This window comes from Platichthys flesus, chromosome 4 (assembly GCF_949316205.1).
Source record: "Platichthys flesus chromosome 4, fPlaFle2.1, whole genome shotgun sequence".
NCBI classification, from domain to species: domain Eukaryota; kingdom Metazoa; phylum Chordata; class Actinopteri; order Pleuronectiformes; family Pleuronectidae; genus Platichthys; species Platichthys flesus.
In genome coordinates, this window is record NC_084948.1 from 28,137,321 (window position 1) to 28,165,172 (window position 27,852).

The 27,852-nt window shown below is 46.0% G+C and overlaps 1 protein-coding gene across 6 annotated transcripts; it reads right to left on the bottom strand.

Moving 5' to 3' along the window:
* Nucleotides 1-74: 74 nt before the first annotated feature.
* On the bottom strand, nucleotides 75-27,121 carry LOC133952224 (fibroblast growth factor 12-like). 6 transcript variants are annotated; one of them, XM_062386582.1, is made up of 6 exons: nucleotides 20,388-20,446; nucleotides 19,988-20,022; nucleotides 9,754-9,864; nucleotides 8,955-9,058; nucleotides 6,115-6,313; nucleotides 75-4,134 (listed from the first exon to the last, which is right to left on the bottom strand). In XM_062386582.1, exons 3-6 carry the CDS (start codon nucleotides 9,803-9,805, stop codon nucleotides 3,980-3,982), a joined length of 510 nt encoding a protein of 169 aa, XP_062242566.1. In that variant the 5' UTR covers nucleotides 9,806-9,864; nucleotides 19,988-20,022; nucleotides 20,388-20,446; the 3' UTR covers nucleotides 75-3,979. The 6 variants fall into 6 exon arrangements, with proteins under 6 accessions (XP_062242566.1, XP_062242561.1, XP_062242565.1 ...); XM_062386577.1 differs by lacking the exons at nucleotides 19,988-20,022; nucleotides 20,388-20,446 and adding an exon at nucleotides 14,203-14,439 and having other exon boundaries at nucleotides 75-3,905; nucleotides 4,099-4,134; XM_062386581.1 differs by lacking the exons at nucleotides 19,988-20,022; nucleotides 20,388-20,446 and adding an exon at nucleotides 26,719-27,121.
* Nucleotides 27,122-27,852: the final 731 nt, after the last annotated feature.

Below are 27,852 nucleotides of genomic sequence, written 5' to 3' on the forward strand. Positions count from 1 at the left end.
GGTTATGAACCTGAAACACCTGATGAAGTTATAAATCAACATGAAGAAGAACGAGTCGGACACAGAACTTTTACTATTGTTCTTTTTTATTTTTCAATCATCGTTTTCATCCTGCTGTGTATTTCGCGATGATTCTTTTCTAACATATGATATATGATATATGACGTGTCTGAGAAAAGGTGCAAACATTGGCAAACACAAAGATAGCTCCGCCCACAGGCTGAGGTCAGCAGGTCGACTCGGCTCAGAGGAGACGTCAGTGATGACATCATGAGTCGACCTGCCGTCATGGATACGAACCAGAAACAAAAACATAATCACATCATGAAACTGACCAGACCATAATAAGGTAATAAATAAATCTACATCCATGAGGTTGAATCTTTAACGTCTCCCATTGGATGTAAAAAATAAGACCATCAATAAGAATGAGAAGACAGTGTTTGTCTTTCTTTGTGTTCAATTCGTCAAATGATATTAATGTGCAGTCAATCAGCAAAACGTTTAATTAGATTCATTAAAAATATTTAAATGAATTATCAATAAAAACGAGGAAAAAACCTCAAAATGATTTGAAATGTTAGATTTAAGATTTTGGTTTCCGTTCAGCTCTCTGTTGATGTTCTGACAGATTTGAAATAACAAAAAATTTAAGATGATATAAAAAAGTGAATACATTTTTTTCCATGAAAAAACAGACGTTTTTCTTCTTCCAATCACAGGAGCATTTATAACATCACACTAAACTTTAAGTTTTCTCCAAACCAAACTTATTTTGTGACACTCGTACTTTACGGTTTCTCCAAAGGTGTGTCGTTGTGACGTCACAAAGGAAACTGGTGACACAACATTCATGTGGAGAGTTTGGTTTTTGTCAGGAACAGAAACATTCGGTCATGAAACATCGTGGATCTGTCGCTCGCCATCGTCCGCTCTGCGACCGACAAGCTCCAAACTGGAAGACTTCCTCTGAGGCAGTGCGGTGGATTGTGATTGGTTCGTTCCCTCAGTGTGTTCGTCCAATTTTAACCAACAAAATTCTAAATTCAAAAGGCAAGATAAAAGAAGAAAAAATTAAAACCTGGACTGTGGCAGCCAATCAGAGTCGAGTTCTAGCCCTGACTCCTCCCCCTCGCTCTGTCTCTTTAAGTGGAAGCGAAAGCAGCAGAATGCATCAGCTGTCGAGTGAAACACTTTTTATTCTCCAGTTGCAAACAAACTTTCAGCTTCACGTCTGTTTTCGTTTCCTGCTTCAGCGACGGAGACGACCAAGTTTCCCAAAAGTGATTCTGTGAGTTTACTTGAGTTCAGACGTCAAGCTAATCGTTTTCAAATAACACCTGAAAAAATAACTTCAATAAAGATAAAAATCCTTTCAAATCAACTGATTTTAAATGATTTGGTCCAACTTTGAAATGTTTCTTTTATTTTCTGCCTCAAACTGGTTTTAGACATGAACTGAACCACTGACGTGTTCCTGACGTGTTCCTCACATGTTCTGCAGGTTCTGTATGTAAGAACAGATTTGTGAGTCAATGTCTCTGTAAAATGTCAGAGTGAGTCCATGAGAGGAACCAGCAGGACAATGTGTGGTGTGGAGGAGCTGTAAACAACAACACTGATCTCTCCACAGCAGAATGTATACGTCATGTCCCGCCTCCTGCTGCTCTACAGGCTCCGCCCCTCGACCCGACAACAAGCTGCTGCTCTACAGGCTCCGCCCCTCCACCCGACAACAAGCTGCTGCTCTACAGGCTCCGCCCCTCGACCCGTCAACAAGCTGCTGCTCTACAGGCTCCGCCCCTCGACCCGACAACAAGCTGCTGCTCTACAGGCTCCGCCCCTCCACCCGACAACAAGCTGCTGCTCTACAGGCTCCGCCCCTCGACCCGACAACAAGCTGCTGCTCTACAGGCTCCGCCCCTCCACCCGACAACAAGCTGCTGCTCTACAGGCTCCGCCCCTCGACCCGACAACAAGCTGCTGCTCTACAGGCTCCGCCCCTCGACCCGACAACAAGCTGCTGCTCTACAGGCTCCGCCCCTCCACCCGACAACAAGCTGCTGCTCTACAGGCTCCGCCCCTCCACCCGACAACAAGCTGCTGCTCTACAGAACAAACAAACTTCTCTTTCATGTCTGAAAACAGATTAGAAACGAAGCTAAGTCACTCCGTCTGAACGACTTCATGTCAAATGTGTTTACAGCCAAAGTAAAATAATTTAAATCAACACAAGACAATATTTAGAAACGACAGATGTGATGTATTTCGTCCACTGACGTTAAGCCGTGAGAGAAGAGGTCATTCTGCTCTTCTTCATAAGCTTCGGCTGCAGAGGAAAACGAAGGCAGTGACAGGAAGTGAAGGACTGAAACACAGGAAGTTGACATCGGCCTGTCAACCAGGAAATGATGAAGATGTTTTTGGGAAACTTGGTCATTCAAGTGTTAAAGTGTTAAAGGTTGAATGAGGCAGTGACGAGGCGCCATCTCAACGTCTCAACGTCTCAACGTCAACTCCAGAAAAACTACAGTCCAGGACATCAGAGCGAGACGTGAACCAGCGACTTCCTGGAGACGCTCGTATCTTTTATACGTTTGTAGAAAGTCTACATCCCTGTGAACTGTTACTGACGTTCATCACAACCTGCTGCTGGATGAAAAAACCTCCTGAGGTTCATCAACGTTTCTCCATTCTCACTGTTTAACTTTATTAATTCTGAGCTCAGAAGTTCGGATCATGACATCACTTCAGCAAACTGCAAGAGTCCCTGGCTCCGCCCACACTGACACGTTTATCTTAAAGTGTTTTAGCTCCGTATCAGAACGAATCTCCGTCCACACCAACACACCTGAGAACACACGTCACATGACCAGTGAATGGTCATGTGACGTGTGTCTGCAGGCGTGTTCTCTGGGTTTTCCCCGATGTGACGTTGACGGCGTTGACGTGTAACTGGTGCAGCTCAGTTTTTGGGGCAGTGGTTTTCGTCTTTGTGACGCAGGGCAGTCAAACAGCCTGAACTGTGGTCCCAGTGACCTCAGGACCAGTAACACGCCTGCAGAGGAACAGGCGGTTTCAACCATGTGAACTTCATCGTCCTGCCGATCAAACCCTCGTCATCAGTTTATAAATCTGTTTCCTGCTTCCTGTTGCCTTCACTTCCTGTCCATGAAAATCAACCTGCAGGGATCATAGTCATGTGATGTATGACTTCATCAGAACTCACTGTAAAAACTGATGCAGGATCAATAAAATGATTGGCAGGATTGTGAAGTTCACGTGATTAGGCTGCTTCAGCGATCACCTGACCTCCACCAGAGGAAACGACCCGGTCCAAACCCAACAGGAAGTTCCTCAGGTTTGTTTCCCTCAGATTCTTTTCGTGGGCAGGGTCTGACCTGAACCTACGAGTCCCCGAAACCAGAGAGAGAGGAAAACCAAACAAGATGTGGCTGCAGGAGATACAGCGGTAAAACTCTTCTCTCTGATTGGACGACACGGAGAAGAAGAACGAGTAGAAGAAGAAGCGTGACATGTCGAAAGTGCGAAAGTGATTGCATTCATTGGATGACAGGAAGTGAAGTTTCTACATGGCTTAAAGCTTTGAAGTTCTGAGCGCTCGCTCGACTTGGAAAACATTTTGTCATCAGCGTGACGATGTTGACGATGATGAAGGTTACAATGTGGTGATGAAGAGGAGGTGTGCTTCCTCCTGCCTTCTCTCAGCAGGGATTCTTGCATAAAATGTAATCATCATCATCAACGTCCTCATTTTCAAACAAGCCCCGCCCCCAATACATTTAAAAGATTTCGTCATGAGCAAAGATTTTTTTTTTTTTTTTTTTTAAGCTTTTGTTTTTCTTTGTTTTCATGTTGTCGCCGTCGTGGCGGTTGTTGTTGTGGTTGTAGATGTTGCTGAACAGAGGGAGTGTTAAAATGGGAGTTCGCCTCCTCCTCCTGTGGGGGGCGCTGCAGGCTATGACCCGTCCTGCTCTGTGACTTCGTCCTGCTCCTCCTCCTCCTGCTGGTCCAGGCCCCTCGCTCGCTCCTCGCCGTTGATGGTCGGGCTCCGTGAGGACTTCAGCAGCTTCTCCTCGAGGTCGTGCAGCGACGGCTCCTTGTACATGCACACTGCAGGGGGGGGGGGGGGAGAGAGAACAAGAACGTGTTCACATCGGGGGGAATCACTTCTTCACGTCTTATTCAACAATCGTTAGACAAAGTCCACAAAGTGAAGCCTCTCAGTGCAGCGTCAGCAGCAGTTTTCTTTATGAACCAGCAGGGGGCTTTAAACGTCACCTTCAGTTGGACCAGTGATCACATGACAGCTGCTCCATGTTGGCAGATGGGACATGGACTAAAACTCAATGTAGAAGTTAAATAAATGTTTGTCAAAGATGTTTGTGAAAACAGGGTGGGACGTCAAGACTGACAGCTGAGACTAACTACTGATTGGTGGAGAGTGTGTATGGGCGGGGCCTCGGTACCACGGCTCCACGCCACGATCACGACTGCACAGACTCAGACTGTAAATGACATCATCACCTCAACACTGAATTTCCCTCTGGATTAATAAAGTATCTATCTAACATGACAACGTTTGTAAGTCAGATAGTTCAGCAGGAGGAGGTGGAGACGTGTTGTTTACACATACTGGAAACCAGACAACATTACTTCACATTTCTTCATTCTGATGATCTGTGTAAATGTCTCAGATTGATATGATGTGATTTCATTGCAGTGACTCTGGTTCTTTCGACTCGATTTACTTAGGATCACATTAACATACAGATGTGTTTGTTTATGTGGTATTCACAGGTACATCTGTTTCTATGTTTTGAATGTAGATAATCAGAAACTTGTGCAGAACGAGAGGAAGAGGAATGAGAGGTGGAGAGGTTTAAGGTGAAGGACGAGTCGTGCAGAGGAAGAAGAGGAGATGGACGGAGGGACAGGTGGAGGTATTTTTAAATGAAGGGGGAGACAGAGCAGCAGAAAGCAGAGACGAAGCTTCATGTTTCCTGTTAAACCTCCATCTGTGATATTAGAGCTTCACTTTGACCTCCGACTCGCAGGAGGACGACCTTCGCCTCCAGGATCTCTAACACCGCTGCCCCCGGTGGCCGAGCACTGTGGTGGACAGCTCAGTCTCACTGCTGTCAGGCTCAACAGTCTCAGGTCAGCTGTAGGGGGCGCTGTGGCTCAGTAACAGTGAGACAGTGTTGAGTTAGAGCAATTAGCATGTATTAGCTCGTAGGGAAAACTCAGCTTGTTGACTGTGAACGTCCTGAAGAGATATTCCAGCGTCGGCATAAAGAAATCACTAACCCTAACCCTAATCCTTTCACTGAAGCTTCCAAATAAAATCCAGTCATTTAATAAAGAGAAACGAGACGTGGTTCCTTCTTCCTGCTCAATGTGCCCCAGACATCACTTACACGCATGTAACCACGTAACATGGAAAGAGCCGTGGTAAAGGACCCTTTCTGAACATGTGATGGAGGCGAGGGACAAACATATCTGTGGCTCAGGGGGTTAACCGGTCGTCCCCTAACCAGAAGGTGATGGTTCGATCCCAGTCTTCCCCATCTACTTGCCTTGTGTCCTTGGACCTGGTAGAAGGAGCGCTGCCCGTGGAGACACTGTCTGAATGTGAATGGAGTTCAGCTCCACTGTGAAGAGCTTTGAGGTGTGTGATATTAATCCAGAATATTAAAATCTGTTTTCTTTCTTGTTGTTCTTTGTCCTCTTTGTGAGGAACCTTGTAACCGATGCTTTGAAAGTTGCTGAATGATCGAATTATTGATAAATATTCATCTGAAGAAACGTCTGAAAGAGAAATAATACACTCTTCCTTTTAAAGATTTAAAAAATCATTTGTACTTTTATGTTAATTAATATGTTTAGTAATCAATATGATTCTGACAACAACGAAACATAGATAATGGTATTCATGAAACTCATGGAAAAGTTGAATTTTAAATGGTAAAAGAAATATCCAGTAAAGGATTTAGGCACCTTTCAAACAAACGTGTCCAAGTGACACAGGGCTAACAGTTTCCCTCTGCTTCCAGTGTGTGTGCTAAGCTAGGCTAACGGCGTGTGTCTCACCTTCGATGGGTCTGGGGACGAAGTGCGAGCAGGGTTTGGTTTTCTTCACTCGGTTCCCCTTCATGGTGACGCCGTCCTTGTTGAGGCCCAGGAACCAGGCCCGGCCCGACTCGTGCTGCCGGTACAGCGTGGAGGAGTAGATGACGTAGTAGTTCTCAAACACTGACTCCTTGAACTTACACTCTGCTGTGAACACATCCTGGCACACACACACACACACACACACAAACACACAGAAAACAATTTGTATTTACTGTAAATCAACTCTGGGATTTTATTTTGAAACAGGAACAGACAGAAACAGTCTCTGTCCTGAGGACATGGATCAAACTGTCGGACATGTTTGTTTGTAACACACTTCATACTCTTTAATTTAGTTTTAAATGCAAAAGTAAATGAACAGTTTGTGAAAATCTGCAACTCAGGGTCTCTCCTTCAGAACAATAACTAGAAGTGCACTCAGAGCGAGAGTGAGAGAGAGAGAGAGAGAGAGAGAGAGAGAGATAGAGAGACAGAGAGAGTGAGAGAGAGAGAGAGAGAGAGAGAGACAGAGAGACAGAGAGAGAGTGAGAGAGAGAGAGAGAGAGAGAGAGAGAGAGAGAGGGGTAGAGTGGTCGTCCTACAGCCAGAAGGTTGTGGGTTCAATCCTCAGTCTTCACATCTAGCTGCCCGAGGTGTCCTTGGGCAAGATACTGAACTCCTAAATGGCCCCTCATAGAAGTTGAATCCTCTAAATGTCAAATCAAATTCAAATGTATTTAATTATTTGAGTCACTTACATGTGATGGAATGTGTGTGTCTGTGTGTGTGCGCCCCCTGGTTAACACAGGTGGCCCAGCAGAACAACAGACTCAATGTAAAAGCCTGTTCTAACGTATGAACCCTGATGGTTTGATCCACTTCCTGTCATCCAGCAGCATCACTTTGTTTCCTGGTGGCCAGTAACGTTCCATCATGACTCAGTGATTTTGTTCACTTGAAGCCTGAGTTTAAATCTCCAGTGAAACTGACGTCACACGTTTGATTCCTCTTATTTACGTGTCTGGTAAAAACATGAACCCTTGCATCGTGATTGGTTGCAGCCTCTGAATGTGCATCACATCCCAGTGGCAGAGTCGTCAGAAACCAGCAGCTCCACCTGAAGACAGCCTGCTCTCTGTGGGACGTCTCCCCACCACCTTCCTACTGGTGGGACATCCCACATGTCCACTTCCTTATCGTACAGTGGGAGGAGACACGTCCAGCCTCTTTAGATCAGTGGCAGCTACAGCAGCAGGTTTAAAGTGATTTTGTCTTCAGCAGGAAAACCTGACGACAACATTCTAACCAGAGAGAGAAGGAAAGGAGGGGAGAAGGAGAAGTGCAGAAACAGAGGGAGTTAAAGATGGATGCTGCTTCTCTCTGCAGGCTGCATCACATATGATTCACATAAACACTGTTATCACAGCACAGACTCACAACGCTGCTGTGTGTACTGTGTACGACACAAAGGAAGATACACACAGCTGATACACACAGCTTATCCACACACAGCTCATGACTACACACAGCTGACACACAAACAGCTGATACACACAGCTGATGGGTCACTGGTCTTTGTGTTACAGTCTCAAACCCTGATCAACGACTCTTAAATGAAGATGGACCTCGCGTCTCCTCTTCCTCCAGAAATGACGCCAGAACATCCCGAGTACGAACGCTGCCCTCTTGTGGTGGTGACGTCTGCAGTATCAAGTCAGACTCGGCTGTCAATCATGACGTCTCAGCCGCTAACATGTCATGAAAGAATTGATTCAAACCAAACTAAATCTAGAAGGATCTTTGAGCGTGACCCGGTCCTGGATGGGTGGTCGGCCTCCGGTGAGAAAAGACTTGTCAACAAAACCGACTCCAGAATCAAGGAGGATTCATCTCTTCCTCCATCACTCCATCCTCTTTCTGATGCTGCACACAGAGTGAAGAATGCTGTTTTAAAGTTTCATGGAAGGAGCAGACATGAATAATGGATGGTGGATGGACTCACTGAGGACAAGCAGCTGCACTCTGTCTTCACTGCAGACTGATCCCCACTCCTGGTTAATTATTATTATTATTATTATTATTATTATTATTATTATTATTATTATTATTATTATTATTGTTATTATTATTATCACTGGTTTCAAACAAACAGTTTCTGAAAATGAATATTTTTGTGTCTTAAAACAAAACAAAAACACAGGACGTTTCCTGATATGTCAGTTGAGGTGACATCCTCTCAACGGGGCGAGTCCAGAAAACCTCCAACGGAAAGTGAAGAGAAGAATCCTACCACTACTTCTACTACTACTACTACTACTACTTCTACTACTTCTACTACTACTACTACTAAAACCCAACCGAGTGTCAAGGATGAAGAATGTGTGCTGAAGAACAAGAAGAGACATGGATAAATTAAATATTGGCAATGGAAGAAACGTTTTCAGAGATGAAACAGACAAAAGACAGACAATGAAGTTTCAACTCTATGTTCCCAACTGTTCCAAAGGGTGTGGGCCCTGTGGAAGAGTTGAAGAGCTGTCACGTCGTCCATCTTTATCTACAGCTCTAGGCCGCGACCCTGAGCTCATGACCACAGTTCAGGGTCGTAACGTAGATTTAAAGCTTTGTCACGTTCTGTCCATCAACACCACGCTCCATCCTCCACCGATCGATCCACCGTTACCCGCAGAGAACCACAGCCTCCGTCCTTAAAGACGAGTTGAGCAGTACATTCAACAGTAGATCTTATTTGATTTCTGATTGAGGGTCAATGTTTGAGCCCACAAGCGCAGCAAAGTGAAAAAACAGCGTGTTCTTACTGATGTGTAGAGGAATCCGTCTGCATTCATCCCCATGTACAGTCCAGCCTTCACTCCCTGCATCGCCACGACCCTCAGACCCACAGGGATCAGGTTAAACAGAGCTGCAGGGAGAGAGAGGGGGGGGGGGGGGGTGAGAGAGAGAGAGAGAGAGAGAGGGTTAGTGCAGACGGAGCTTCACTCATTCACACTTGTTAAAATCAGTGAATTTAATATATAAACTGCAGCAGTTAGAAATCCTGCAGGATGTGACACTGCAGATAAATGGAGAGAACAAAAGAGGACGGGGGGGGAGGTGATTCAATCCTTAGGGACAGAGAGCTGCAGAGTGGGTGAGGAAGAGGAGGAATAGGAGGAGGAGGAGGAAGAGGAGGAAGAGGTCTGTGGCAACGGCTGCTGTTTATCCTCCTTTATTTAACTAAGAGATGATCTGAAAGAGGAGGAATCCCAAACTAGTGTCTCCCCCTCGTCCTCCTCCTCCTCCTCCTCGTCCCCCTCGTCCTCCTCCTCCTCCTCGTCCTCCTCGTCCTCCTCCTCTTCCTCCTCCTCCTCCTCCTCTTCCTCCTCCTCCCCACGGCTGTTGCTGCATGTTAAACATTTTGTCTGGAAACTGTTGAGATTCATGTTGTTGGAGACAGGCAGGGGGCGCCACTGTACAACGCTTCTCAATATGAGAGCTTTTATTTTGTGTGATGATCATTTCATCTTCATACGTGCACGTGGAGCAGAGTTCATGGTTCACTTGTGCATAGGTCATGGATCTGAAACACTGGTGAACAGGGCGGAGTTAGAGACTCACTGTAGTCGCTGTTCTCGTCCTTGTTGCCGCTGATGTTTCCATCCGGCTGCATCTGCAGGAAGAAGCCCTGCTCGCTGAAGAGACGCGTCACGATGCCCTTCAGCTGCGGCTCTGAAGGACACACACACACACACAAAGGTCAGGGCCACACATAAGCACACACACACACGCACAGGTCAGGGTGACACACACAGGTCAGGGCCACACACATGCACACACACAGCACTCTAACACTCACATGTATTATTGAAGAGCAGTATTTATTTTCACTTCACTTAGATATCAAACTTTCTGTTTCCACTTCCTGTTTGTCATCGTCGCTCTAGATTCATCTGACTCTTTATTTCAAACTGATTTAATTTGAACCACCGACACGATCAAACCGATAAACACACGAGAAACAAACATTTAATCAAGACAATAAATAATGTTGTTAATATCCTCACTCTGTTCTGTTCAGTGACTGGATTGTGTGCAGAGTGAGCCCTCTTCAAAAACAATAAAGGATCTCTGCTAAGTTAAGAGATGAAGAGATGAAGTGATGAAGAGATAAAGAGACGAAGAGACGAAGAGATGAAGTGATGAAGAGATGAAGTGATGAAGAGATGAAGTGATGAAGTGATGAGGGATGAAGAGATGAAAAGATGAAGAGATGAAGTAATGAGGGATGAAGAGATGAAGAGACGAAGAGATGAAGTGATGAAGAGATGAAGTGATGAAGAGATGAAGAGATGAAGAGATGAAGTGTTGAAGGGTTGAAGAGATGAAGTGATGAAGAGATGAAGGGATGAAAAGATGAAGTTATGAAGAGATGAAGTGATGAAGAGATGAAGTGATGAAGTGATGAAGAGATGAAGGGATGAAGAGATGAAGGGATGAGGAGATGAAGAGATGAAGTGATGAAGAGATGAAGTGATGAGGAGATGAAGAGATGAAGTGATGAAGAGATGAAGGGATGAAGTGATGAAGAGATGAAGGGATGAAGAGATGAAAAGATGAAGAGATGAAGAGATGAAGTGTTGAAGGGTTGAAGAGATGAAGTGATGAAGTGATGAAGAGATGAAGAGATGAAGAGATGAAGTGATGAAGAGATGAAGTGATGAAGGGATGAAGGGATGAAGTGATGAAGAGATGAAGTGATGAAAAGATGAAGTTATGAAGTGATGAAGGGATGAAGGGATGAAGTGATGAAGAGATGAAGTGATGAAAAGATGAAGGGATGAAGAGATGAAGGGATGAGGAGATGAAGAGATGAAGTGATGAAGAGATGAAGTGATGAGGAGATGAAGAGATGAAGTGATGAAGAGATGAAGGGATGAAGTGATGAAGAGATGAAGTGATGAAGAGATGAAGAGATGAAGTGATGAAGAGATGAAGAGATGAAGAGATGAAGTGTTGAAGGGTTGAAGAGATGAAGTGATGAAGAGATGAAGGGATGAAAAGATGAAGTTATGAAGAGATGAAGTGATGAAGAGATGAAGTGATGAAGTGATGAAGAGATGAAGGGATGAAGAGATGAAGGGATGAGGAGATGAAGAGATGAAGTGATGAAGAGATGAAGTGATGAGGAGATGAAGAGATGAAGTGATGAAGAGATGAAGGGATGAAGTGATGAAGAGATGAAGGGATGAAGAGATGAAAAGATGAAGAGATGAAGAGATGAAGTGTTGAAGGGTTGAAGAGATGAAGTGATGAAGTGATGAAGAGATGAAGAGATGAAGAGATGAAGTGATGAAGAGATGAAGTGATGAAGGGATGAAGGGATGAAGTGATGAAGAGATGAAGTGATGAAAAGATGAAGTTATGAAGTGATGAAGGGATGAAGGGATGAAGTGATGAAGAGATGAAGTGATGAAAAGATGAAGGGATGAAGAGATGAAGGGATGAGGAGATGAAGAGATGAAGTGATGAAGAGATGAAGTGATGAGGAGATGAAGAGATGAAGTGATGAAGAGATGAAGGGATGAAGTGATGAAGAGATGAAGTGATGAAGAGATGAAGTGATGAAGAGATGAAGTGATGAAGAGATGAAGTGATGAGGAGATGAAGAGATGAAGTGATGAAGAGATGAAGGGATGAAGTGATGAAGAGATGAAGTGATGAAGAGATGAAGTGATGAAGTGATGAAGGGATGAGGAGATGAAGAGATGAAGTGATGAAGTGATGAAGAGATACAGGGATGAAGGGATGAAGAGATGAAGAGATGAAGTGATGAAGTGATGAAGAGATGAAGGGATGAAGAGATGAAGTGATGAAGAGATGAAGGGATGAAGAGATGAAGTGATGAAGAGATGAAGTGATGAAGAGATGAATCATAAATCAACCTGCAGCTCAGAGACGTTTGTAAACGCCCACGTTCTCCTCCTGATTGGTTCTTATCAGTCACATGACTCGACTATCAGTGGTGAACTCACAGCGTCGCTAACACTTCCTGTCAGTGACACTACCTGTCAGTATCACTTCCTGTCAGTATCACTTCCTGTCAGAATCACTTCCTGTCAGTGACTCTACCTGTCAGTATCACTTCCTGTCAGTATCACTTCCTGTATCACTTCCTGTCAGTATCACTACCAGTCAGTATCACCTCCTGTCAGTGACACTTCCTGTCAGTATCACTTACTGTCAGTAACACTTACTGTCAGTATCACTTCCTGTCAGTGACTCTACCTGTCAGTATCACTAACAGTCAGTATCACTTCCTGTCAGTGACACTACCTGTCAGTATCACTTCCTGTCAGTGACTCTACCTGTCAGTATCACTTCCTGTCAGTGACACTACCTGTCAGTATCACTTCCTGTCAGTGACACTACCTGTCAGTATCACTTCCTGTCAGTGACTCTACCTGTCAGTATCACTTCCTGTCAGTGACTCTACCTGTCAGTATCACTTCCTGTCAGTGACACTACCTGTCAGTATCACTTCCTGTCAGTGACACTACCTGTCAGTATCACTTCCTGTCAGTGACTCTACCTGTCAGTATCACTTCCTGTCAGTGACTCTACCTGTCAGTATCACTTCCTGTCAGTGACACTACCTGTCAGTATCACTTCCTGTCAGTGACACTACCTGTCAGTATCACTTCCTGTCAGTGACTCTACCTGTCAGTATCACTTCCTGTCAGTGACACTTCCTGTCAGTGACTCTTCACCATCACTGTTCCTCCTTCAGAGGAGTTTCTGTTGCTAAGCAACCAGCTGCAGAGGAGATGATCTACTTCCTGTTTACTGTTTATCACATGACCAGTGTAGGTGAACGGTCATGTGACGTGTGATTTCAGGTGTGTGATTGTGGATGAAGTGTCAGAAAGGACAGTGACATGCTGTCTGTGGTTCTCCTGAAAACTCCTGAGTGATAAGTTCCTGAGGAGCAAACTGGAGCCGACGGAGCAGCAGCTGCAGAGCGGCTCCTTCAACAAGATGTTTGTTGGGTTGCCAAGAAAAACAGGAAGCGTTGGTCTTAGCAGCAGGACGTCGGCTTATGAGAGATCAAAACTCATAAATGTGTAAATGTTGCAGTTCGTCTGACGCGCTGTTAAACGCGTCCTCGGGAGGAAACGCTGCTCGAGTCCAGGTCGACTTTTATCTGGTTCTTGAATCTGTTTCTCTCAGTTGATGAAGTGAAAAGTCTCCAGAAGCTGCATCCACACCATCGAGCCATAAATTATTAAATCATTGATGGAAATTATGCAGCGTTTTGAACTACAGGCTGGATTTCTGCAGGAGCTGATTTCGTGGCTAGTCTAATAGCATGTTCCTGAAATGTTCCTGACGTGTTCCTCACATGTTCTGAAAGTTCTCCATGTGACACCTAATGTCTGGATCAGAGTCTCCGGACATGTTCTGGATCTTCTCCTGCAGCCTCCTGGTAGAATGTGTGTAACATGTCAGAGTCCATGTGAGGAACCAGCAGGACAATGTGTGGAAGCTTCCCAGTGAGCGAGTGGACGTGTTGAGGAGGTTTCTAACATGTGACGTGAAACTGAAGAACACAAACATCTCAGGATGAAGACGAGGAGCCGGACACGTAGAAGACGAAGGCGTCCACTTGGAAACACGAGGAGATTCCAGATCTTCTGGTGATGAGGGCCGACCCGTTGTGGATGAGATGTAAACAACAACACTGATCTTTCCACAGTGTAGTTCATACGTCATGTCCCGCCTCCTGCTGCTCTACAGGCTCCGCCCCTCGCCTGGATGTTCCCCACATGTTCCTGTTTGAACGAGTCGGACCCAACAACCTGCTGCTGCTGCTTCACAGGACAAACTCTGCACATACGCACAAAGTCTGGACACAATTGTTCGGGACAAATTGTGGAGTTGATGTGTGAAAACAGCTCAACAGAAATAAATTCAACACGTCAACAAGGACAAAAGATCTTCTACAACGACAAACTCAGTGTCAACACAACTACACAACATCTCAAAGTGGGCAGAACCATCTGAACCCACCTGGTTTTCGGCGAACAGGTCTTTTCTTCCCACTGCAGAAGCGAACTTTGCTGAAGACGCTGAAGATGTTTCTATCGCACAGAGACCTCGGGTCTTTACTGGGACTCGAGCGTCTCTTACTGGTGGCGACCTTGTCACAGTTTGCCTCGCGGGCCTGACGCCTCTGTCGGATCAGGGAGCTGGCGATGGCCGCGGCCATCTCCCCGAGACGAGGACGAAGCCACCGAGGACAAAATATCTGAGGATGTTCAGATGTTCAGTTTAGGTTCAGATCAGAAGACATGTCCGTCAGGTCTGTGGAATCCAGTGAGAGTGAGAGGAGACGTTTTGTTTGGTCTAAATGACTTCATGGTGAGAAACGGCTCCAGAACCAGAAGCAGCTGATCGATGTTCATGTGTCCGTGATTCCAAATCTTTCACTTCCAAAAACGCAACAAACTAAAATCCCTTTGCATTATTTACTTTTGTCTCATCACACACACAAAGTCTTGAAAGTTATAAAAAGTGTTCACAAATCAGGAGGATCCAGTTGGACGTGTTTGTCGTTCACATCCTGCAGCTTCAGTGTCCACCAGAGGAAGCAAAACGCTTCAGTCACTACAAACCTGGAAACTTCACGAGCATCGAACAAGACGTGGAGAAGACGTCTTCAGATCCATGACGACCATGTGATCCAGCTGAAGACGCTGGGACGAGGCAGGACTTCTATTTATCAGGAGCGAAGATGAAACAATGAATCAATCCTCAGTTCATCATCAATGTTCTGGTCCTTGATCGATTGAGAGGTCTGAAGTTTGAAAGAAGACGACATGCATCATGTCAGAGTCTCTGATGGAAGCACGTGGCTGCAGAAGCTGCCGTCTGTGTGTTCATGACGCGTCTTCATGTCTCCGTGTGGAAGACGACAGGACAGCGTCTCACTCGTCCGTCCAACTTTCAGAGACGACAAGAGTGACCACGTTCAGCAGATTCAAGATAATCCCAGAGCGGCACAAGAAGCCTTCAGAGAGGAGAAGAGAAACCAGAGTGGATGTGTTCTCCCGTCCGAGCCTCTTCATCCTGCTCGTCTTCCTCACAGCCTGAGAGCTGCTGCATGTGCTGAGAGGCTGAGAGACGAGGAGAGAGAAAAGAGAGCAGCCGCGAGAGAGGGGCAGTCAAAGAGAGGAGAGAGAGGGATAGAGAGACACGAGGTGGAGGTGGAGAAGAAACTAAAAATATTCTGCTCCATGTTTGATGTTGCTCCCACATCACTGTGCTCCTGAAACACGCTCACACGCCACAGCTGCTTCTCTACAGACGCTTCAGAGTCCGGTTCAGATCCAGACCAGAGATCCGCCCCTGATGCCCCTGATACCCCTGATACCCCTGATACCCCTGATGCCCCCGATACTCCTGATACCCCTGATGCCCCTGATGCCCCCGATACTCCCGATACTCCCGATACCCCTGATACCCCTGATACTCCTGATGCCCCTGATACTCCTGATACCCCTGATACCCCTGATACCCCTGATACTCCTGATACTCCTGATGCCCCTGATGCCCCCGATACTCCTGATGCCCCTGATACCCCTGATACCCCTGATGCCCCTGATGCCCCCGATACTCCTGATACTCCTGATACCCCTGATGCCCCTGATACCCCTGATGCCCCTGATGCCTCCGATACTCCTGATGCCCCTGATGCCCCCGATACTCCTGATGCCCCTGATACCCCTGATGCCCCTGATGCCCCCGATACTCCTGATACTCCTGATACCCCTGATACCCCTGATACCCCTGATGCCCCTGATGCCCCCGATACTCCTGATGCCCCTGATGCCCCCGATACTCCTGATGCCCCTGATACCCCTGATGCCCCTGATGCCCCCGATACTCCTGATACTCCTGATACCCCTGATACCCCTGATACTCCTGATGCCCCTGATACCCCTGATGCCCCTGATGCCCCCGATACTCCTGATACTCCTGATACTCCTGATGCCCCTGATACCCCTGATACCCCTGATGCCCCTGATGCCCCCGATACTCCTGATGCCCCTGATGCCCCCGATACTCCTGATGCCCCTGATACCCCTGATGCCCCTGATGCCCCCGATACTCCTGATACCCCTGATACCCCTGATACCCCTGATACTCCTGATACTCCTGATACCCCTGATGCCCCTGATACTCCTGATGCCCCTGATACTCCTGATACCCTGGATAGCCCTGATACCCCTGATACCCCTGATGCCCCTGATACCCCTGATACCCCTGATACCCCTGATACTCCTGATACTCCTGATGCCCCTGTTACTCCTGATGCCCCTGATGCCCCTGATACTCCTGATACTCCTGATACTCCTGATGCCCCTGTTACTCCTGATACCACTGATACCCCTGATACTCCTGATACTCCTGATACTCCTGATGCCCCTGTTACTCCTGATGCCCCTGATGCCCCCGATACTCCTGATACTCCTGATACCCCTGGCAGCCCCTTACTGAGTAACTTCTCCACTCTAATGAAATCATAATGTTCACAGTCTTGTACTTCTACTTCTTTTGATCACATGTTTTGGTCTCGATTCCTGTTCCAGGATTATCAATCTTCTCAAAAGGTTTTTTTCTGAAACGTCGATGAGAGAGAGAATGAGAAATTTACTTCCTTGACCAGAGACGTTCTAAAAGTGGGCGGTCCCTGTGTGCGTTATATAGAAGCCAACTGACAACTGACGCCCCCTGCTGGCGCCCCCTCACCAACTCGGGAGATTGTTGCTTAAACAATCATTTAAAAATTACTATAAAAACCATGATATTTAGAAATGTCTTTCTTTTTGCAGAAGGTCCAGGCCTCTGTCGTCCACCTCGTCAAGATGTTTGCTCGTGATGAGGTCATGATGTTCTGTGTCCGATCTGATGAACGGTGAAACAAACTTTGACGGTGTCAAGAATTAGTCCTCCACTTCTCTCCGTGGGTTTCTGGGCCCGAGGCCGGCGAGTCCGGCAGGTTTCAGGGATCCTGAATCAGTCTGAACAGGACTCACAGCCCTCACTACCTGGGACCATGTCTGTGCAGCATCACGCTGGATGTAGGCCTCCAGGCCCGCAGAAACAAACCAGGTCAGTTTCTTTCATTACCGTCGTGTATTTGCGTCCTCGTATCTGCTCTGTGGGACCGAGAGCAGAGATGGAGACGAAGAGCAGAACCATCTTCCTCATCTGTGCATGATGTCACTTCCTCAGAGGATCACCCAACATTGTGTTACAAGAATTACAGCAAAGCTTCAGGATGAAGGTTTCACATCTGACCGCATCACACCTGTTTGACCTGGTGTCACAGACTCTAGAAAACTAAACTGTCAGTCTGAGACCTTCATAATATCACACACCCACACACCCACACACCCACACACACACACACACACACACACACACACTGCTGGGTGTTAATGAGATAAGGGATCGATTGTGATGCCACCACGGTGGATCTCCTGCCCTTTAGTCCTTGACTCTCGTAACTCCAATGTGTTTGTGTGTATGTGTGTGTGTGTGTGTGTGTGTGTAAACAGTTCAGGTGTGTTTCCTAATCAATATACAATCTGCCTCATCAGAGGGCAGAAGAATGTCAGCAAGACAAGAAGACAGTAACACACAATCACACAAACACACACACAGTACACAATACCACTAGTGGTGGTTGTTATAAACATAAGCTGATGAACAAAAGTTTTTTATGTAAATAAATTACAGTTAACGTTCATGACTTTTTTAATTTACTATCATTAAAACTGTTACTTTTTATACGACACATTAATTTGAACATCGACTCAAACACAAGATAAATGTTACAGGTAAATCAGTTGATTTCAAAACCAATGGGAGGCAGCAGTGCAGTGTATCACAGAGACGAAGAAGAAGAAGAAGAAGAAGAAGAAGAAGAAGAAGAAGAAGAAGAAGAAGAAGAAGAAGAAGAAGTCTTTATTTACTGCGTTTTTCCATATGATCCAATTTTACTTCCTGTCGTCATCTTTATTCACATTGTTTGAGTTTGTCGTTGCTCAGACTACTCGTTTTTTTCACGTAAAATACAGATGTATGTACGATAACTTTATGTGATGAGACACAACTAATATTGTATTCTCGCAGCATCTTCCCGTGTCGCCCATAATTCAATGAAGCTTTACATGTTTTCATGTTCAGTGTCGCCATCATTGTTCTTCATCTATTCATTCAGATTATAAACCCCCATACACACATAGACACATAGACACATACATACACACATACACACACACACACAGAATATGACGCATTGACACGCTGCAGAAAAACCCAAATAGAAGAAGAAACACAGCAGCGTGTGGGCGGCAGAGAGAACGACAACTGGATGTTCAAACCTAGCAGAGACTCACTGCATCACAACCACACAAACAACACAACAAACAGACACACACACACAAACACATAGACTAACACACAGCACACTGTCACAAAACAACAACGAATAAACAAAACATACAAAACACACAATAAATAACATTGTGTGGCTGTATGATTAAGTTTAAACCAATCAGCTGCAGCCACTTTAGAACTGGAGACACAGCGCCATCTGCTGGATACCACAATGGTTCACATGTTACTAACTATTCATACTTACCAAATACAACTAAAAATAGTGATACAACTGCTTCTTTAGTTTGTAATCTTCTTATTACACACACATGCACAGCCTGGATAAACCAGTGTGTGCGTGTGTGTGTGTGTTGTAAATGTTTGATGTTGAATCGCTAAATTGGCTTCAGCTTCTGAAAAATTCATCATTCTGAAAAACAGCAAGCAGCATTTAAAAATACACATGCACACAAACACAAAGACACAGAGACACACAAACACACACAGTCATTAAAGGTTAATGTTGAAACAGTGTTTTGAATCTTTGATGACACACTGATATTTCCATGTGGTCATTCATGTGGTACTTTTCCCTCTGAAGTCTTTTGTCTTTGTGGTGGATTTGGACGTCTTGTGTCTCTATGGGATGTTCACTGGTGAGCACCTCCAGGACGTTATTCACCAGGACTGTATTAATCTACTGTCAGTGAGGGGAGATGATCAGCAGAGGGCGCTAGAGACGCTACTAGCTGCTGTTTATGAAACACACTCACATTCTGTCTCTATGGAACATAGGACGAGCTGAAAGACTGAGGAGGCTCACAGCTGCTCAGACAGAAATACACTGTGAATAAACCTGAGACATCAGTGTCAAGGACACACACACACACACACACACACACACAAGGTGTACTGTCTTGTGTTTCTGTCACGTTGCAGAGCTAAAAGTGTTGGTGAAAATATAAATGGAAAAACACTCGACTGTGAGGACAAAACTTTATTCGCCTCTAGTCTTAACTTCTCAGGTTAGCTTCTTTATCAGCCTTTAGTCTTAGCTTCTCACATTAGCTTCTTTATTAGCCTCTAGTCTTAGCTTCTCACATTAGCTTCTTTATTAGCCTCTAGTCTTAACTTCTCAGGTTAGCTTCTTTATCAGCCTTTAGTCTTAGCTTCTCACATTAGCTTCTTTATTAGCCTCTAGTCTTAGCTTCTCACATTAGCTTCTTTATTAGCCTCTAGTCTTAGCTTCTCACATTAGCTTCTTTATTAGCCTCTAGTCTTAGCTTCTCACATTAGCTTCTTTATCAGCCTCTAGTCTTAGCTTCTCACATTAGCTTCTTTATCAGCCTCTAGTCTTAGCTTATCCTGTTATTAACCTTTTCCTGTTAACGGTAGATGTTAGCTTTACCTTTAGCCTCTGGTGTCAGCCTCCACTGTAAGCTCCTGTTAGGATAGTTATGGATAGTATGTTAGCCTCCACACCTAGCCACTCCTTTAGTTTCCATGACACTTTTACACCCCCGTCAAATATATTTGTTTGTGATTGAGTTTATTTTTAGATTCTATCTTTATTTTACAAATGAATCAAATGCTTTGTAATGGCTTCCCTTGTTGTCCACCACCTCCATCTTAGTTGATTAGCTGCTGTGTATTTCCTGCTCTGTGTGAACTTGATGTGAATGTGCTTCTGTCCACACTCCTCAGATTTATTAATAGATCCGACAATGAGACAAGGTCTGAAGTCAAACCAGCAGAAACACACCTGAGTTCAACCCTGTGGAGAACGACAGGTGGTGCAGCGGACTCACCCTCTGTCCCGCCATCGCTCTGAGCGCCGCCCTCCTCCTCGCCCGCCTCCTTCCCTTTACTGTCCCCGGACAGGAGGCGACGGAGCAGGCTGCAGTACCGGGTCATCGTCCAGAGATCAGTCCGTCAATCAGTGGGGGAGGAAGCTCCTCAGTGTGAGGGCTCCACTCCCATGTGACCTCACGTGACAGCTGTGACATCACAGTCCCCAGCCACCAGAGTGTGGACAGAAGACAGAGAGGACTCCTGTCCCCAGAGTGTCTCCGTCCTGTCTCACACACAGCCTGACCCCTGCTGGTGTGACTGTTTACTTCTGTCACTGGACTCGTCAGTGGGAGTCACACGAGAACAGTGTTTCCCCCACAGAGGAACAGGAGAACCCGTCAATGGGAACCGTGACGAGAACCAGAGCCATAACCACAACGAGGACCCCCAGGGGCCAACGTGATGAATGCAGAGAGTAACAAATATCCATTCATTCAGTAATCAATAATCACATGAGGTAGTGATCAGCTGTGAAGTCTTCAAGTGACGAGTCAAATGTTTCCAAGCTCGTCTGAGAGGAACGTTGATGTGTTTCTAAGACTGAGTCTCTGGGTCTCTGAGGGTCTGATGGTCTGAGTCTCTGATGGTCTGAGGGTCTGAGGGTCTGATGGTCTGAGTCTCTGATGGTCTGAGTCTCTGAGGGTCTGAGTCTCTGAGGGTCTGAGGGTCTGATGGTCTGAGTCTCTGATGGTCTGAGTCTCTGAGGGTCTGAGGGTCTGAGGGTCTGAGGGTCTGAGTCTCTGAGGGTCTGAGGGTCTGAGGGTCTGAGGGTCTGAGTCTCTGAGGGTCTGAGGGTCTGAGGGTCTGAGGGTCTGAGGGTCTGAGTCTCTGAGGGTCAGAGGGTCTGAGGGTCTGAGGGTCTGAGTCCAGGTCTGTGTGTGTATGTGATCCTGCAGTAAGAGGAGACAAGTTATTCTGAGAGTGGATCCTGAACACTATTTATATCAGAGAGTGAGACAGGCAGGGAGAGTTTGAGTGTGTGTTTGTGTGTGTGTGAGGCAAACTGACTCACAACTAAAAACTGTTAAAAAAAAGGAATGTCCAGAAAGGTTTCTGAAACCTGTATGCTCTCTAATGACCAGCAGGGGGCGCCTCCTCTGGTAGTTTCTATAGAAAGTGACTCTTCTTCTCTCTTTATAACGTCAGTAACATTCAGGAGTTTCTGTCTCAGTCTCTAGTTTCAAGTCTTCTTCGAACAGCTGATGAACATTTAGTGAATTATGATCATTTAGAGTCAAACAGACCATAAAGCACCAGATGTGTGTGGGGGGGGGGATACCACAGTGTGATTGACAGCTAGGACCGTCCAATGGGTGCAGGTGGCAGGTGCAGGTGGGCGTGTCCTCTAGCTCAGTGAGTCTCCACCCAGTGTTTCTCCAAATGTGGTTACTTCTGGTTTCAAACCCCCTGACGCTCTTTATAGAAGGTCTCTGTGTCAAACTGTGACGTGCTGAACTGGGACTGGTAATAGATCAAAAGATGTATATAAATAAATGTATTGATAAATATAATGATAATGCATTGATAAAGGGTCATAGATACATGGTGTCTGATAATGTATATATACATGTATGAAGTCAGTTTGCAGCTCTGTGATGTGATGATGAGTATGAAGACCTGAGCTGCACTAATGTTCGTTCAGCCCCACGTGGTTCTGTCTTCACCTCCTTCCTCCTCTTCCCTTGTTCTACTTCAGATTCAGGTTATTCTCAACATCATTTCATCTGATCTCCGTTTCAATCTGGAGAATTCAGGAGCGTCACTGCAGTGACTGGTCTGAGTCTGACCAGCAGGGGGCAGCAGGACCCCAAGACACCAGGAGGCTTCAGGGTGTGACAGAGAGGAAGAGGAAAAACAACCTGAGTACCAGACCACTACGACCCTGATCCACCACGACCCTGATCCACTACGACCCTGATCCACCACAACCCTGATCCACTACGACCCCTGATCCACTACGACCCTGATCCACTGCGACCCTGATCCACTACGATCCTGATCCACTATGACCCTGATCCACTATGACCCCGACCCTTATCCACCATGACCCCGATCCACTGTGATCCTGATCCACTACGATCCTGATCCACTACGATCCTGATCCACTGTGCGTGCGCGCACACACACACACACACAGGGAGAACATGGTAACATGTCTCCTTGTGAAGCCTTCAGGTGCCAGGCTGAAGGACAGAGGACGTCTCACCTTGTTAAAGACTCTGAGACAAACTACTAAAGAGTCCCTAACAGGTGAAGAGAAGGTAGAACCTTCAGAGGGTCTCATGTGAGGATCTGTCTCCCTAAAGAAAAATGTCCGTCTCGGCTTCGCAGCTCGTTCCCTCACGTGTCTCCTTGTTCCCTCACGTGTCTCCTTGTTCCCTCACGTGTCTCCTTGTTCACTCTTCAGTTAATTGACCAACTAATGTCAGCTGAGCCAATCCCCCCCCCCCCCCACCACCACCACTCCACAGAGCTTGCATCTCAGGAGTTCAGATGACATCTTCATCCATAACTGTGTCCATTAGCCGCATGCTAATGGATTAGCATTGATTCTCCTGAGCGGTGCAGGTTCCATGCTAACGCTGAGTCAGCACAAACGGCCAGGTGCGTGAAAGACTCCCTGAAACCTGGTGAACATTAAGACTCTGTGGATGTTTCTAATCTGTGATATAAATACAATGACTGTTTGGTGTTATGAATTAAAATAACAATATACTTTATGAGCCTCAGTGGTGCAGCTGATCATTATTGTGTAACTTGTGTAATTCATTGGTTCCATTAAGGAGGTTTCACTTCTGTTTGTATTTGTTAGGTCTTAGGTTGTGTAGAAAGAACTTGTCACATTAAAGAGTGGCTCTTGATCAGGGGCGTTTGGTACATGTTCACAGATTGTGAGGATCTAGATGAACAGAAGAACACAGTGAGGGTCATTCAAGTTGGATTAGTATCAGTGAATACATGAGGAGGATTTCACTGGATGTCTGATGAACAGTGCAGTTGTGTAACTATATGACAGTCGTCTCCACACTCTGCTGTTGTAAACAGTTTTGATATTTATTCTACATTAGAATGTGGCCGGTGAGAGATTATCACTTTGAATATTACAGATGAGGTAGAAAGACATTTAGGAATTAAGCTAAATTGCACTTTAATTGTTTTTGTACCATAAAAACATCATTATGAAATATTCAGAAAAGTTATAAATTTGATGCCTGGAACATATGTGGCAGATTTATATATTATTATTATCAAAGAGTGAAATCAAGAGCTGGTTTTCAACTTGTGGAGAATTATGTGGAGAAAAGTTTGTATTTCTCTTTTCTATGCTTTGTTACTATCAAAAGTCTAAATAAGAAATAATTGACTGAAGAACAACAATAATGTACCTGAAAACGAATTGGTGCATCTCAATATCCAATTTTAATAAATACATTTCACTTCATGCCAAAGACAACAGTCTCTAAGTGAAACTGACATAAGATAAGATAAAACATTATTGATCCAAACAACAGAGACATTCACACTAAAGCTTCACATTCAAACAAGAAGAAACTGCAAATGCATCAACTTAAAAAATGCGTATTTACAAATATAAAATCATTTGAGGAAATGAGATGTTGATTTAAAATATTTGAAAAAACGAAAAACAACTGAGCAGGGAGGGGAAACTGCAGCAGGTGAGTGAGCGACTCCACCTGCTGGTCATCTCAGGACATGACTGAGTCAGGAATCATCTCTAATGGCCCCCATTAAAGGTCTCTATATACACTGGTCACTGATCATCTTTATATACACTGGTCACTGGTCCTCTTTACATACAGATTGATCCACACAGTCACACAGTGTCTGGATGTTTCTCAGCTGATAAGTAGAAACAAACTGAAATTTGAAACACAAACCTCCACTGGGATGCTGTGTTTGTGTTGTCTGTGTGTGTTTGTGTGTGTGTGTGTTTGTGTGTGTGTGTCTCAGGTTTCTGGCAGCAGGTCACTTCAGTCCTGAATCGTGTGGATTTAACACGAGAATCAATAAAACACAACTCACTGTCTGCTGTAGACAAAACATATGAAAACTGATCCCACACACACACACACACAAACACACACACGTGCACACACACACACACACACAGACACACACACACGCACACACACACAGACACACACACACAAACACACTCCTTTACACTAAGATGACAATGTGACAATATGCACGCTTTGTATTCACCACTGGGCGTGGAGTCATGTGACTGATCAGAACCAATCAGGAGGAGAAGGGGGCGGGGGTCTGCGTCACCGTTTACCAAAGTCTCGGTTTCTGTTCCAGAATAAAAGTCTCTGATCTGGAGTCTGTGTTCCAGAGTTAAACTGAGTCTGTGGAAGAGAAGCACCTGAAACACATGAAGGTAAATCCTCTTCTCTTCCTGAGTCACAAGACAACACAACTCAACACAACTCAACACAACACCGCTGAGTCACTGTCTCACATCTGGGTTCAAGTTTGACAGATTAAAGAAACGTCCACAGAAATCACTGTCCTATAAAAACAGAACTACAGTTCTATATACTTCAGATCCTGTGTTAATAATCACATGATCAGTTTTTAGAGCACGTGTCAGAGTGCTGCTGACAGAACCTGCTCCGGTTTGTTAGTGTGAGTGAAATATAGTGAAATGTATAAAGGTCTCTTCTGAACGTAGGCTCCTCCCTCGAGCTCCTGGAACATGCGCAGGAATAAAAGGAGCTCAAACAACAAACAGCAGGAGGACACACAACCCAGACGAGGACACAACTCACCAGTCGCTTTACATTTGATCCCTTTTCTAATCATCGTGACACATTTTCATCACAAAGCAAAGTTTGGATCTGAAAGTCAAAAAGATCTCCTCTTATTCAGTTGTGTAGCTGCAGAATGTTGCTCTCTGCAGACATGTGTGTTCTCATGTGTTTGTTTGTGTGTTTGTTAGCCACCAGAGAGCAGAAGCTAAAGAGGGTCAATGCTTTGCTCAAGGACACAAGTCCACATCAGATTCAAACCAGAGACTGTCAGGTTGATAACAACAGGCCCAGAGTCTCTACAGGGAAGAACTACACCTCCCATAATGCACCTCTTCTGCTCAGGACACACCCAGACACAAACAAACACACACACAAATCTATCTGTCTGTCCCTGTCTCACTCTCAGAAAGAAGAGAGACAGACAGGGAGTCAATCAGACCTTATATCTGTCTGTCTGTGAGACAGCCTGTCCCTCTGCCCTGCCCCCCCCATGTCCAGGTGTTTTGTCTGTCTTCAACATCCTGTCTGTCCCTCAGCACCTGTCTGTCCCTCAGCACCCTGTCTGTCCCTAATGTCTGTCCCTCAGCACCCTGTCTGTCTTCAGCCACCTGTCTGTCCCTCAGCCAACTGTCTGTCTTCAGCCACCTGTCTGTCCCTCAGCACCCTGTCTGTCCCTCAGCACCTGTCTGTCCCTCAGCACCCTGTCTGTCCCTCAGCACCATGTCTGTCCCTCAGCACCCTGTCTGTCCCTCAGCACCTGTCTGTCCCTCAGCACCCTGTCTGTCCCTCAGCACCATGTCTGTCCCTCAGCACCCTGTCTGTCCCTCAGCACCCTGTCTCTCCCTCAGCCACCTGTCTGTCCCTCAGCACCTGTCTGTCCCTCAGCACCCTGTCTGTCCCTAATGTCTGTCCCTCAGCACCCTGTCTGTCTTCAGCCACCTGTCTGTCCCTTCTTACCCTGTCTGTCCCTCAACACCTGTCTGTCCCTCAGCACCCTGTCTGTCCCTCAGCACCTGTCTGTCCCTCAACACCTGTCTGTCCCTCAGCACCCTGTCTGTCCCTCAGCACCTGTCTGTCCCTCAGCACCCTGTCTGTCCCTCAGCACCTGTCTGTCCCTCAGCACCTGTCTGTCCCTCAGCCACCTGTCTGTCCCTCAGCACCCTGTCTGTCCCTCAGCACCTGTCTGTCCCTCAGCACCCTGTCTGTCCCTCAGCACCTGTCTGTCCCTCAGCACCTGTCTGTCTCTCTGTGTTTTGCTGCATCAGGCTGCTCTCAGCACTCAGCCTCATGGTGGAACACGCACTGGGCCCATCCCATAATAACCACACCTCAGAGCTCCAGCTGCAGTCAGGATGTGAGCAGGATACCGCAGTCCCCTTCTACCCAGCATGCATCACTCCCTCCATCCCTCCGTCCCAGCAGCCACTCTCCACCCACCTCCCTCAGCGGGGAAAGAACCTCAACTTTCTCCATACATCCTCCATCAGCGCCCCCCCCCCCCCGGTCCTACCTAGCGGGGCCTTCTCTTTGCTGTCCATGTCCCGGTGTTCGGTGAGGTGGTCTTCTTCCCTCCTCCCGATCACAGATCCACTTGCGTGCTTCCCTTCCTTCTCTCCTTCCTTGTCTCCTTCCTTCCTCTCCTCCTTTCCTTCCTGAATCAGCGGAGGTGAGGAAGCGTCGAGTCGGAGGATCAGTGATCAGCCGACAGTTCGATACCGGCGGAAGAGAGGAGGATGGAGGAGGGATGGAGGAGGGATGAAGGAGGGAGGCAGCGGGGCAGAAGCAAGCTGCGATGTTTCCTCTGAGATCTTCCTCTTCTTCCTCACTTTCCTTCTTCCTCTTCCTCTTCTTCCTCTTCTTAGCTGTGTTTTTCTCCTGCGGACGTTGAGGCTCGTGCGTTCACCTGTTCTGTGTCCGCGCGCCGCTGCTCTCTCTCTCTCTCTCTCTCTCTCCCCCCCTCTCACCCCCCGCCCCCCCTCTCGCTCTCGACTCGTGCCTAGTCGATGCGGCCAGGACAGCACAGTGACGTCACAGTTTTTAAGGCTACATGACGATGATCAGAACCACTTGAACAAACATGAGAACAACTTTGATTTGTTATTTTGGTCCATGTCCCATCTGCTAACATGGGGGGGGCTTTGCTGTATATGTTTTGTGTTTTTAAATCTGTAAAAATGTTTTGTTTTGTAACATTTAGAATTTAGAGCAAGTGATTGTTTTACAAAGTGATTTGTCTGTTTTACACACAAAACATTATCTACTAAACTTCTTTTTGAAAGAATTTCAGATTTTGTTCTGATAATAATAATTGATCTTTACTCTTCTTAATGTTTCTGCCGTTGCTCAGTTTATTAGGAACACGCAGCTCAGCTTTGTTCTGACTCACAGGTGTTCCTATTATTTTGTCTAGATGAACATCAGTCAGCTGATCAACCGACTGTGTGTTGTGTGTCCTCGTTAACGTGTTGATGTGTCACTTTGACAACTGCAGGTCCATCATTGGTCGTCAGTCTCTGTGAGGTCACTGACAAGGAGGGACGTGGAGGACACATTGAGAGGAAGGAAGGAGACAAAAAGAGAAGGGGACTCATGACCAGTGTCTGACCTGGGAAGCATACTGGTCCCCACAGAGACACACCAGCTG

Bases quoted from the DNA above. Each gene is read 5' to 3' on its own strand.
- LOC133952224 (XM_062386576.1), bottom strand. From the start codon at position 14,401: ATGGCCGCGGCCATCGCCAGCTCCCTGATCCGACAGAGGCGTCAGGCC. The intron at 9,059-9,753 runs GTGAGTCTCTAA...CTCTCCCTGCAG, and splicing joins GGACGAGAACAGCGACTACA to CTCTGTTTAACCTGATCCCT. The intron at 4,135-6,114 runs GTGAGACACACG...CCCCCCCTGCAG, and splicing joins CGTCCCCAGACCCATCGAAG to TGTGCATGTACAAGGAGCCG.